At 41.0% G+C, this 14,493-nt stretch overlaps 1 protein-coding gene across 6 annotated transcripts in view; it reads left to right on the top strand.

Annotated features, from left to right (window-relative positions):
• The window catches only part of unc80 (unc-80 homolog (C. elegans)), a 333,697-nt gene that overhangs the window by 153,677 nt on the left and 165,527 nt on the right, over positions 1 to 14,493 (top strand). For all 6 annotated transcript variants that reach the window (XM_076297160.1, XM_076297158.1, XM_076297161.1 and 3 more), the window contains one exon: positions 10,373 to 10,511. In XM_076297160.1, coding sequence (XP_076153275.1) covers positions 10,373 to 10,511 — 139 coding nt within the window. The remainder of the gene's footprint in view (positions 1 to 10,372; positions 10,512 to 14,493) is intronic.

Raw genomic sequence — 14,493 nt, 5'->3', positions numbered from 1 at the left:
CATCAATCCTAAAACTCACTGGCAACCAGTGAAGATTGGCCAGAACTGGGGTGATGTGTTCCCTAAATTTAGACCGATTTAAACAGGTGAATAAGGCGTTGCAGTAATCAAGTCTAGATGAGACAAATGCATGTATAATTCTCTCTGTGTCCTTTAAAGAAAGCATTGATCTGATTTTGGAAATGTCTCTCAGTTGATAATAACAGGACTGCACAAGGAGTTTTACATGTTGGTCAAATGTTAAATCTGTATCAAATAAAACCCCTAAGTTTCTAGAAGTAGTCTTGTTATGTGAGGCTAAATTTCCAAGAAAAGTCTGATTATAGACTTTGCCAGGGCCAATTAAAAGGACTTCAGTTTTGTCAGAGTTAAACTGTAGGAAATTCTGTGACATCCAGTCTTTCATATCAGCTATGCAATCCTGCAGTACAGTTAGCTTGTTAAGCATGTTTGGTTTGACTGAGAGGTACAGCTGTGTGTCAGCATAGCAGTGAAATTATATGTTATGGCGGCAAATTATGTGGCCTAGAGGTAACATATACAGGGAAAACAATATTGGTCCTAAAATTGAACCTTGGGGAACACCGCAAGTAATAGCTGAGGTAGAGGAAGTAAAATTACCTATTGAAACAAAAAATGTCCTATTGGACAAATAGGATATGAACCAGTCCAAAGCAGGACCCGTTATGCCAACCCATTCTCTTAGTCTTCTAATTAAAATAGCATGATCAATGGTATCAAAAGCAGCGGTAAGATCCAGCAACACCAAAACAGAGTGCTCACCAGAATCAGCTGCCATTAGTAGATCATTGGTTACCCTGATAAGAACAGTTTCAGTGCCAATGGCATGGCTTCATCCAAGGATTCCAACGGTAGCTTATTTTTGAAAATCGGACATACGGGTCAAAAGTTACATGCACACACCTTCACAGACACAGACAGCCCAGCTTCATAATTGACCTATGGCTAAGCTACGCCCCCAAACGCGATGAGCCAATCACAGTGCGCATAGAACCCAATAAACTCTGACATTCTCTCCTTCCACATCCATTGGAATGCATTGCAGTCAGTCAGTTTTTATTCATTTTTATTTTCTTGACATTTTACGTTTAAAATGGTCAAACGGTGTGCATGGGATAAATGGAACTCAGACACTAGGTATCCCGAGAGGTGTGTGTTTTTTACCCTTTCCCAAACCACATCTCAACTGAGATAAGTGTCTGCTCTGGTTAAAGTTATGCGGTAGACCACAACACCACCTTTTGGAGCCGAAGCTTCATTAACGTATCTGTAAATAACCGAGATAACAAATGTTAGCAATGTTGTGCTGAATGATTCTTATAAATACTGTAGCACCAAACTAACAGAGAGGTACTCTTGGTAAAGATGGTAAAAAACCTTGTCCTGGAAATGTAAAATTATTAATATAACCCTCCAATGCATAGTTAAGGCCCCTTTGGTGACTTTGAGATGATATATAATCTTTCTGTCTCCAAAAATCATCTATCGCCTCCTTCAAAATGTCTCCTACTGTGACAGCTGCCATAGCGCCTGTCACAGAATGTTGACTGTTTTTCCGAGTGAGTGGAGGGGGCGGCCTTAGCCATAGGTCAATTAAGCAGCTGCCAGGTGACTTAGAACTCTGCCAGGTGGTCGCAATCAAAACTTTGACTGTTAGAGAGCTGTGATGTCATAATGGGATTCCGCCATTCCAAGATTCCACCATTCATTTCAATGGGGCAAAAAAACAACGAAAACGGGAATAAAGCAAAAACGACAAGGGGCAATCACACAGAAAATATAAGCGCACTACATCGATTCAGGCCTGAATTTTTAGAGTTGGAACCATGTCGATAGCTCAAACGCTCTAGGAGTAGTAGCGTTCCCAAAAAGTGGACGGTAATAAACTAGAATTACATCTCAGAGGAACTGCAAAAGTGAGTTTGATCAGGGGCATGGAACTTGGCTTCATCCAAGGATTCCAACGGTACCTCATTTTTGAAAATTGGACATACAGGTCAGAAGACACAGACACAGACAGCCCAGCTTCATAATTAGGCAGTTGCCAGATGGCTTAGAACTCTGCCAGGTGCAAGCAATCAAGACTTAAGGCCCGTACACACCAGATACGATACGAAATTTTCGCACTCAAAGTGTACACACCAAGTCCGATGCGATTATTTTAATATTTCGCATTCTATTTCGCACTCACGTCACGCAGGTTCACACAGCGACTTTCAGTAAGCAGGGAGAACTCATAAAATCATCAAGATTTGAAACAGATTATAGCCTTGATCATTCATGGAACCGTGTAGGCCTATTGGCTTGAGAGGTGCTGGGGAACTTAATGCTTACGGCCATCCTTCCCATCCCTTGTCTATTCTACTTGTGCTATTGTGATAATTGTGCAGTCCAACACGTAAGTTGGTTGGGCTCATTAGTGCACCCATACACCCACCCCACTACACAACACACACGCAATTCTAACGCTAGGCGGGAAGGGACATGATTAACGTTGGCAGTAGTTTAAGGAGGATACGCTTTTATAGAATTAAGCATTCTTCCTTGAGAAAAACTCCGAGTCCGGGTAAATAGACGGACGAGAGGTCAGCAGGGAATGACGAGCTGATTTTGTGCTGAGCTCAACTTTGCGCTCTGCCCCACATTGAGCCCAGCCCCGATCTGCAAGCTGCAGCCAGGGGTGCCCGCATAATGGACTCGAGGTATGCCATTTGGGCGGACTGGTGTAGCCTAACAAGCTGTAGGGTAGGCAAGGCCTCATTTAAAATGTTACATGCCAAAATGCTATACGCCAACACACTAAAAAACGGCCATAGCCTATATCATGTAGGCCTACATCTCACGAAACCATTTCACACGCAGGCTACATCAAAATGTATCTGTTAAGGAGCGGAGGCACAGAGACAGCCTGTAGAAATGAGCATGGGATAAAATCGCACTGCTGCAACAAGTGGTAAAAATTGATCAGCTTGTATGACGATGATCCAACAAACAGCAAAAGCTAATAATGATAGCCTATCAGTCATTAGCTTACCTTTATAAGATCCACAGAAAGTTTTTCAGAGTTCCACATTGGGCTACTTCAGTTATGAAGCATAAAGCAAAATTAACGCACCAGGAAATGTGAGGCAAAATTACGATAGTGGTAACCCTGGACATAATGCTGTTGTCAGCAGCATAGCCTATCATGACCTATTCTTAAAACTTCCATTTCCATGAATGCATGTTGTATTTTTTCATTGCAAATGTGTGCAGTGAGAAGCCATCTGTCTGTAGTGAGATTTAATTATTTTTGGTTGAGTGAAAATGGGACGGTGGTAAGAAGTGGGGAAAGCTGTCTGTAAGGACTTTGCACTACGTAAGAAGTTCGTCAGGAGTAGCCTACTCTTGAACACCTGAGAGTCTACTGTAACGTAAACTCTGTAACTTTGGCATATAGGCCTATTAAAGAGACTAGTCATCGTGAGCACTGAGCAGTAGGATCACCCAATCTATCAGCTTTTTTTCTGCTCGTCGTTCTATTGTGACATCAATGGAACCCTGCAAAATCATTATTTGATTGGTCAACAGCTCTTTTTCGCATGCGAAATTTCGCATGAAATAAGACCGTTGCGAAAATGTTTTTAATCGCAACGAATTTCGTCCTCGGTGTGTACAGACTAATACGAATGCATGTGTTTAATAGGCTGCGTAATTTTGTGCGAATATTTCGTCCGAAAAATCGGACTCGGTGTGTACGGGCCTTAAGACAGTTAGAGAAATGTGATGTCATAATGCAAATTCAAATCCTGAGCATTCCGCTATTCATTTCAATGGGGGTGAAAAAAAACACGAAAAATGGGAATAACGCAAAAACGACAAGGGGCAATCACACCATTTTTACAAGCGCACTACTCCGGTTCGGGCCTGAATTTTTAAAGTTGGAGCCGTGTCGATAGCTCAAACGCTCTAGGAGTTGTCTGCACAAAAAGTGTGTGAACGGGAATAATAAATAAACTAGAATTGCGTTTCCGAGGAACTGCAAGAGTGGATTTGATCAGGTGCAGGTCGCCAAAATGATTGCGACGGTACCTCATTTTTGAAAATCGGGCACACGGATCAAAAGTTATCTGCATTAACGCAACACTCAATAAGCCAAAATGCATAAATAATGCAGTTGCTATGCTGGTTTCTAGAGTAATCATGCTTGTTGCAATGGTAGTTGCTAGGGTCGAATTATAGTGGTGGTTGCTAGGTTGTTGCTAGGGTAATTAGCATGGTTGCTAGGGTGTTGCTAGGGTAATTATGATGGTTGCTAGGGCGTTGCTAGGTTGATATTGTAGCGATGTTTACTAGGTTGTTTTGCTAGGGAAATTAAAATGGTTGCTAGGGTACTGATGGTTGCTATGCTAAATAACACAGTTGCTATGGTGGTTGCTAGGGTTAAAGTTCCAGGGATCATCAGGTCATAAACAGCAGTGGCTATTGCGAACTCATTCATTTTCAAAGCTTAGCATGCTAATTAGTGCTGTCAGTTAAATGCGTTATTAACGGCGTTAACGTAAACCTATTTTAACGGCGTCAATTTTTTTATCGCGAGATTAACGTTCTTTTGGTGTAACAAACTTTGTAGTTTTTTCACATGCTGTTGCAACAACTAGTAACGTTAGAACAACTACAACACCACACTGGATCTAGCTAGACCGTGCTGCATATACACACCCCCTTTTAGGGGAAAAGTAGGGAGCGAAAAGGGCTTATACTTACTAAATCCTGAAACAAATGTGAATAAAAGACACAAAATAAGGTTGGTGTAAGAGTTATCTGTGTGTTTATGGGATTGATGTGACCATTACGTTCCTATTTTCTGCTCTTTCCAGTTTAAAGCCTACTAACAGGAGTGTCACGAATGTAGGCACAGTCAAACTGCCCATGGCTGACTATAAGTTCGGCAAGCTTAACTTTACATGTCATAACATCAACTAAACATAAGTCACAAATTAATTCTATCACTTGTAATATGAACGTAGCCTTTTTCCTACAACTAGGTGAGATAATTGGCTATGCCTGTTATACTGAAGTTCCAAGGTTAGCTAGCTACAGTAGCAAGCTAACCGTTTTACATGGGATATGGTAAGTGTAGCTACGTGCTGAATGGGTTGTAATGTACATAGTTTCGACATGAGTAAGTTACATACACATAATTCTTCATAACTGCCCTGTTAGTAAAATTATTGAATGGCCTGTAAATTAATAACTAGATGTAACATCAAGGTGTGATTAGGCTAGCTGTCTTTGGAATCAATGATATTATGCCTGCCTGCCGCCCCTAATAAAAAAGCAGGAGACTTGCCGAGAGTAATCCCAGCCTACGAATTCAATAACAAAATAAATCATGCATAATTAAACATAACCTCGATTTAGGCTGCTTGGGTATGTCTTAAGGCTTGACTACACGGTGGTAACGAAAATCGAAATCGAAATTTGCTGTCTACATTATTGTCAGTGTTGGGGGTAACGCAGCTACGCAAATCAAAACAGTGGTGTGATAATTGAGCCAGTAGAGAAATAACTGTTCAGAATTAATCTGTAGCCTTGGATAGGCTTCTGCAGAAAACAGTGTTGTTGCCGATTTAATACTATCTGGCGACGTTTTTAACAGGCTACACAATAGAGGCTTAGACAACTATGACCCACGTTTTGGTTTCGTAAATTAATTTGCCCTACTTCTTGACTCTTCTTGATGAAGGGGAGGGTCATGCGTTCATAATCACTTTGGAGGGTCATAGAAAAATGTCTTGCTGGCGAGGGAGGGTCACGTCTTTTTGGACTAATGCTCCCAAAACTCCTCCGGTAGCCCCTTAAATAAATAACGAACAGTCCCTAATGAAGTAAACTTGTGACCATCAAAACTCGTTTATCGCCTGTAACTCCGTGATAACAGGACGTAACAGGAAGGCATTTGGCTGAGCAACGGAGGTTAATATGCTCTATATTTTGTCCAAATGATGTCTGTCTATCATCGTTGCACTCGGAGAAAACCAGAATGTTTAATTTGTCCTGCGTTTCTTCTATGGCTGCAAACGGGATTCACTCGCAGTTAACCAAATATTTCTTTATTAGGGCAGGGCAGGCATATTTCTGGCTATTAAATTATTTCTAAACCAGTCTGCTAAAGTCTGTAGTGAAGTCTGTGTAGGGTTTTCCAGGCTCCATTTATTTTTACGAGACACCCTGCTCACTTGAGCCATCTACCGGTTGTTTGGGTTGTTGCTGCGTCTCACTGGAAAAATACAAATTAAAGTTGCGTGATACCGCGTGATCCCACGCGCGGACCGCGAGTGAAGCTGGCCAAGTCGAAGCACTGCCCACTGTATAATAAACACCAACACAGTTCTGAACTCCCGGTCAGCTGAATGGTGTTTTAAATTGCTGTGGACACCGATGCCGACATGAGTGTGATGCACTCTGCTTTCAACATTAATTTACTGTACATTAGATTCCATTCTTTTCAATACAACTCTGCACACCAGCATCACACTTTGCCGCCGTGTAAATTACGATTCAGTTATATTTGGTCAACGCCGCTCCATAAAATCCATTGTTCATCCAGTGTTTGCGTGTTAAAAACTTTGGCGCTGATGTGTGTGGCAAGTGACAGTGCACCATAGACTGTAAGCCTATGAAATGGCAGTGCACTCATATCAAAAAGTTCCTTATTTTCAACTGAACTCAAAGACAATGAATAGTATTTTATGTTTGTTATGCCCTTTATTAGCTATATTTCTGAAGAATATATTGTGTTGCCTCAGGTCTGCTGCACATCTTTTGAAATTTGATTTGAAATAATCAAATAGACCTACGTCTTAAAGTTAAGTTAATGAAGTAACTTGCTTTGCTTTCATTTGAATCCTAATCAAGATACACAATAATTGCTTTATATTGTTAATATGGACTCCTGGAAAGTTCAGCAATGCAAAATAATAGAATTTTAATCATGCGATAAAATATGTGATTAATCGTGATTAACTATAGGAATTCAGCGATTAATCGTGATTAAAAAGTTTAATCGTTTTACAGCACTAATGCTAATAGCAATGTATATGCTTGAATGTTCTCGCTGTGGCTTGTGGGGTAGGTGGGTCAGGTGACGAGCCGTCGAATCACAGCACAGCACACAGAATGCATTGCAACACATCGTCATGAAGACTTATCGTTAGGTCGGCTTTAAATAGCATACAGAACCTGTTCTTACACTAACGTTGTCTGAAAGCTCCCCAGATCGTGGCAAGACAATTTAATTGATTGTGAGCTTCTTGCTGGGTAATGATGACTAATGTGACTTGTATGCATTGACTTAACTGGTGTCACTGGTGCTGTGTGGAAGTGTATGATGTCTAAGTGAATGTGGGTTTCTCAATGATATGAACTATACAACAGTATACATGGCTAAGTTTGAATGGAGCTGGCTGGGCAATGAACTGGCTGAATGGATTGGGAAAATACTTTTTTTTAATGACTTGTATGAACATAGATTGGCTTTGCGCTGTCCCATCATTTTTTCCATGATCTTTACAACTGATGCTGGTAACACATTAAACTGGGCTTCATGGATTGGCTTTAAAAAAGATGGGACAGCATGAAACTTTTTTTCCATGACCTTTACAACTGGTGCTGGCAAGGCATTGAACTGGGCTTCATTCGAGGATTCCAACGGTACCTCATTTTTGAAAATCGGACATACGGGTCAAAAGTTACATGCACACACCTTCACAGACACAGACAGCCCAGCCCAGCCCATTAGGCAGCTGCCAGATGGCTTAGAACTCTGCCAGTTGCAAGCTTTAGCTTTAGAGCTGTGATGTCATAATCAAAATCAAATCCTGAGCATTCCGCCATTCATTTCAGTGGGGCCAAAAAACGAGAATAATGCGAAAACGACATGTTTATCTTGCCCCCATGAAAGATGGTAAGAGAGGCAAGAAATTCTATAATAGCCACAATTGGAGAGTTACAGAAAAAAGTATCATCTTGGGGTCTCCAAGAATTTTTTCAAAAGTGACCTAATTGCTTATAGGTTATGGTTATGGTTGTGCTTTGTGATTTGGCTGACACTTTTAGTTACAATTAACAGTAAACAGTTTATAAAAATCGTTAAAACTACATTAAGGAGTTTAGCAATAATAAACAATAATGTCAATGCAATATCAATGATCAATAGCCTAATGAAAATAAACAAATACTATAAAATACAAGCCATAACTCACAACTCATGACCATTATACTTGCATTTATTTCTTCACGCCTGGATTACTGCAATAGTCTTTTTTCTTGTCTGAACCAAAAATCTATAAAGAGACTTTGCCCGGCTTCTTACTAAGACAAAGTACTGTAATCACATTACTCCTGTTTTAGCCTCACTGCACTGGCTCCCAGTAAGCTTTAGAATTGATTTTAAGATTCTTCTGATTACTTTTAAAGCTCTACATGGCCTGTCTCCCAAATACATATCTGATCTCCTAGTACCTTATACACCTGTGCGTACTTTAAGATCATCTGGTAGTGGTTTCCTAACTATTCCTAAGGTCAATCTCAAAACTAAAGGGGAGAGAGCATTTAGTGTCAGGGCACCTAGGCTCTGGAATGACCTGCCTGATGAAATCAGGTCAGCCAAGTCAGTATGCTCTTTTAAATCCCTCCTTAAAACTCATCTTTACAAGCAAGCCTTCCTTAGTTTTGTTTAAGTAATATACTTCATTTTGTGTTAAGTTTATTAAGTTGTATTTTACACTGCAAAAAATGAATTCTAACCAAGTGTTATTGATCTTATATTAAGATTAAAAAATCTATTTGGTATTGTTTTTAGTATGAAAAGACTTACCTAGCGGCCTCTCAAAAGATCATTTTGACTTAATTTAAGAAGACTTTAACTTATTTTAAGGAGTCTTATCAAGACAAATTTGCTCAACGCACTGGCAGACAAATTTGCTTGTTTTAAGGACAAATTTGCTTAATGCACTGCCAGACAAATTTGCTTGTTTTCAAGATGAGATGTCTTAAAATAAGTCAAATGTTTTTTAAATTAAGTCAAATGATTTCACAAGAAAGAGCTAGGTAAGTCTCTTTATACTGAAAACAATACCAACTAGTTTTTTTTTATCTTGATATAAGATTAATAACACTTGGTTAGATTTTGTTAGATAAGCAGTTTTTGCAGTGTAGTGTTAAGTTTTATTTCAGTATCCTAAGTTTTATTTCAGTGTCAAGTTTTATTTCAGTAAGTTTTATTTCAGTGTAAGTTTATTTTCCTTTTTCAAATTTATGTTAAGTTCTAATTGAATTAGTATATATTATTTGATTGTTATATTATTATGTCTTATTTGCATTTTCATTTATGTTGATATTGTACAGCACTTTGTAACTTTGTTTTGAAAAGTGCTATATAAATAAAGATTATTATTATTATTATTATTATTATTATTATTATTATTATTATTATTATAAGAACCACTTTATTAACTAGGTGTATGCTGAACAGATATGTTTCTGGTACAGTTCATATTTTCACATGCAAATTAGGTTTCTGGCAAACAGTTGCCGTTATCTTTTGGCAAATAATGTAGTTATGTTACTAAGTTGTTTTAAGTAACAGTTAATTTGTTTTATGTGTAAAAAGGAAAAAGTTCCCCGTTATTTCGGGCACTCCTGGTGGATGGAGCACCCTTAACATTTGCCTATACTGCCTATGCCTAGAGCCAGGTCTGAGAGTGTGGTATTTGAAAGAAGTAGATTTATTTGAAGGCAGTAGTGAAATAAATGTCCATTAGTTGGATATTGACAAGCCTGTCCCACCTCCTCATGCGGACAATTATGTAGTTGCTTTACATGAGCTGATATTTGCACAGGCATGTATTAGCTGCTAAATTTCAATTCGCTGTTTGCTGAGTGAGCCAAATGAAACTAAGGCTATCAAATTTTCAAAACGGCGGGTTCTTGAGAAATGCATTAATTGTAGCCTCCTCTACAGACAGAATTTTACAAACTTTGATACACTTCTAGAAAATGTTGAAAATTATATTTACTGCGTCTAAAATTTTGGCAAAGATATTGGCCATTAAAGTGCTAGATTTTTATTTTGATGACATTCAGTAGACGGTGCTAGTAGCAAATACTTTGTCACAACAGTTTGTTAACAGTTCTTATTCCACGTTGTTTGACCAAATCTTAAACTTTTATCTCCACCCTTACATGAATTCCAACATATAACCTGTATGTGGGAAAACCTGCATGCACAAGTGTTCCACAAAAGGTGTATGCAGGAGTTTATTAGGTGTATTTAATCATTTTTAGTCATGATTGTTTCTATGCCTAGGTGATGAGTCTGTCTCCAGCACCACTCTCATTGCTGATAAAAGCAGCACCTATTCTCACTGAGGACATGTATGGAGACATCCAGCCTGCTGCCTGGGAGCTGCTTCTAAGTGTGGATGAACATATGGCTGCTGCCGCTGGTGAAGTCATAAACCTGCACACACATACAAAAAAAACATGAATCATGCATGCATATATAATTCAAGTTAAAGTAGTTTATTGTCATGTACTCAAAACCAAGTTAATTAGGATTCACATATAGAAGATGTACTCAGAATTTTTTTTGGGTTAATTATGTTTTTTACCTTAATATAGCAGCTTTGAAGTCATTTTTAAGGTAAACAAACTTGTAAAAGGGATAATCATTTGTCCCATGCAGCCCTAGCTTAGTCAGAGAATCACAAATTGCTTTCTGGCAATTGTGCGATAGCCTACTATTTCTATTAAATTGTGTAATATTACCTTGTCAGTCGACTTGGCCCCTCGGAAATGATCTTTGCCCGTTTTAAATCAAATCCACATGTATTGTGTCCAGGAGGGTGCTAGCCAAGAGTGGTATTTACAACCATTGTGTACAATACATACTCACAACTGCAGGGGGAGCCCAGTAGCACAAGAAAAACTAAACTGAATACCATTAAATGTTTAACAACCTATGCAAGGTAATCAATAAATAACAACAAGAGAGCCAGGTTGGTGGTATTCACCTGGTAGGGAGAACAACAACACAGGTGCTTGTAGCGCAGAAGCATCTTTACACATCTACAGTATGGTAGTACAAAGGGTTAAGGAACACGCTGACTTTTTGGGACTTTAGCTTATTCACCGTAATCCCCAGAGTTCGATAAGTCGATTCCCTTCTCATCTCCGTGCATGAAGTTACTCAGTATGACGCACCCACCGCTAGCCTAACTTAGCACAAGGGCTTCGAAGTGGCCGGCTTCATTAGCCTACACCTCCCAATAGCGACACAATAATTCCAACATTTTCCTATTTACATGCTGTGATTTGTATAGTTACAGTGTGTACAGATAACAATGTCAAATGAGACAGCCCTTTTGTAAGCTTATACTTACTTGGTACCAAAGATTCTAGAGCGGAGCTCTGTTCTAGAATCTTTTCTTGGTACTATGTTCACATTCCGGCGAAGCACAGCTACTTGGGTGAAGTGATTTGCAGGCAGCACCTGAAAATGTATGTATATGCTTACTGTGAGAAAGCCTGTGATAGGAGAGACAAAGTAATGACATCATCGAGTACCGACTCCCCCTCCCCCCATTTTACTTTCTCTCGTTTTGCAGTTGTTGCAGTTGTCTCTCTAAACAGTGAATAACAATGTACCTATTTCCTGTGTGCGTAAATGCAGAATAGACCACACACACACACACACACACACACACACATATATCAAACATATCAAATGGAAACCTATACAAAACATTGTTGTCAACTCAAGTTACGAAACTGTGAAGATTAAAGAAGATAAACAGTGGATCTGTCCGTGAATTCTCTGACCGGAAATCGCAATCCATATCTTGCCACTCAATCAAAACCTTTATCCTGGAGTCCCAACCTCCATCACATGGTCCTTCGAGCCGGATGTCTGAGTAACCCTGAAGATATGGAACCAGATCACACTGAAGCCCTCCATGACCTTGAATCTGAACAGTCCCTCGGTGCAAGGGAGAGACAACCCCCACGACACCTAGCAGATTATGAAGTTGGATTCGCCAACAAACAGATCCCACAACTTCAACTTTCACCTTCACTGATTCAACAGTCCCCACCTTCACATGTCGGGTCAAGATGTGAATCAGATAAATCTAGGCGATCAGGAGGCTCACCAGCACATTTGCCAACACCAGCCCTCACTGATCTCCAGTCAGCAATTTTATAAGAAAAAATTAAGAGCATGCAACTCGAGGAATTACGACGGCAGCAGGAGGAGGACCACCGTATGGACCAGGAATGTGAAAGACTGGATGCACAGGCCCAAGAAGCTCAGCGTGTGCAAGAGGAAGCCCATAAAGCCAGAGAAGCCCTAACCAGACAACTAAACCAGTGGCGTCAGCTACAAAAACTAGAGCATGAGCTTGTCGCGAGAATGGTCACCTCCCTCAACAGAGAGCAGCCTTCACCTTCCCAGCCAATCATAGATCCAGGCTACTCTCTGCCTAGAGCACAGACCATCGGCAGCACACTGGCTCCTCCCTCTCTAGTAGCTGACCACCGCGAACAGACTACAGGCTCAACACATACTCTACCCTCTATTCAAGCACCTTCACCACATCAACCAGTGACGTCAGATCCGAGTCCGTCTGAATCTACACCAACACCAGCCCTGATGTCCAGCCTACCCCCTGTGTCGATGCACCAGCAAGTCAGAGTGTCTGCTGCACAGTATGTAGCCCCCCAGGTTGCTCGTCCTCCAGCAGTGTTAAACCCAGCTCAAGGGTAAATCTCCTCGTCACCTGCAGTCGTGTCTCCGGTGTCCGCGCCCATCCCCCAAGTGCCACCTCCACTTCTGTGGTCTACAAGAGCACCTAATATCCCAGTAACATATCCTGCCATCACAGCCCCCACAGCGAGGGCTCCACTTCCACCTGTGTACGGAATGGCCTCAGCTCCCACGATTAGCACCTTTAGCTCTTCAATTCCTGGGCCCCCTCCTCCTCCAGTCCCTGTCACACAGAACCCGCCATTTATAAATGGCACATTCATGAGTCCTTCATCAACCCAACATGCAGTAAGCCTCTATCAGCAACCAGTGTTACCTCCAGGGAAGGAACTGCTGATAGCCTCCTCCTATGGTGTACCCAAGCCATCACTGCCATGTTTTGAAAGTGGCAGAGAAAGTGACTTTGCCCTTCTCAAGATGAGTCTTGACAACCTGCTCAACCCACATAGCCACCTGAGTGAACAGTATAAATACCAAGTGCTTCTGGGACGATTAAAACTTCCAAGTGCACTGGAGCTCGCCAAGGCCTTCATGTACGACCCCCGGCCCTATACCACAGCCTTACAGGCCCTCCAAGAGAAGTACGGGCAGCGACAGCTCATCCAAGGTGAATTGGCAGCAATCCTGAATTCCCCACCTTTGAAATTCGGAGATGCAGAAGCATTTGACGCATTTGCCCTCTCCGTGCACTCACTCGTGGGTATGCTCCGCACTCTAGAAGGACAGAACGGATGTGAACTGCAATGCAGATCCCATGTGGACAGATTGCTGAGTAAAATACCACCTAGCTACAGAGACGGGTTCGTTGAATACTGTCTAAAACGAGGCATCTTACAGAGTGGTTCTGACCGAACATACAGCCTTCCAGATTTATCAGCCTGGCTTCAGATGAAATCCCAAGCTAAGTGCATAGCAAGCAGAGCAGCAGCGCTTTACCAGAGTGAGGTGCAACATCCTGTTAGGAAAGAACATCGCGCCCCTACAAGGCAGGAGGAGAGATCTACCTCTATTTTCTATAGCACAGGTGAAGAAACACGTCCGACTCAGCATCCCAAGCCACAAAACAAATTCAAACCGTTCTGCCCCTACTGCAATAGTAAAGAACACTCTTGAATTCATGCACAGAGTTTAAGAGTGTGTCCATGAGAGGACCAGGCGGGGGTGACACATGCTACGTCACCAATTTTGATGAAACTTGGACAGTTTGAAGGGTCCACCTAAAAACTCAAAAAGCCAAAATAGTACAACATTTGAAACAACCCAGGGGGAGTTAGGCCCCCGTCCTTGTTTTAGGCCAAAAAACCTCAAAAAAAGGCTCAAAATTGCATAAAATGTTGACATCCCTCCTGCTGTCAGATTTAAACACAGCAAAGTAACAATCCATACCATCAAAGGTCCATCCAAGGTTAGTTTAAAATTGGAGTTACAAGGCGTAAGGTGTGACTGGTGTCAGTCCAGGACTGCACGTGTCCACTATGTCACGAGCCTTTTGGCGAATACCCAAAAAATAGCAATATTCAGACCTGAATATCTCTGATGAGCAACCTCCTTTTTTCAAAATTCTTTCTGCACATGAAAGGGCCATCTGTGGACTTCATAAATCGCAGCGAAGCGGCGGTCATATAGGTTTAGTCAGATTTTTTTTTTTTTCTTTTTCGCATGTC

This window comes from Alosa pseudoharengus, unplaced genomic scaffold (assembly GCF_046254945.1).
Source record: "Alosa pseudoharengus isolate Yale_2024_CS ecotype anadromous, Long Island Sound unplaced genomic scaffold, YU_APseudo_1.1 YU_APseudo_1.1_scf_20, whole genome shotgun sequence".
Taxonomy (NCBI): Eukaryota; Metazoa; Chordata; class Actinopteri; order Clupeiformes; family Clupeidae; genus Alosa; species Alosa pseudoharengus.
This window is presented reverse-complemented; position numbering and strand designations above follow the sequence as displayed.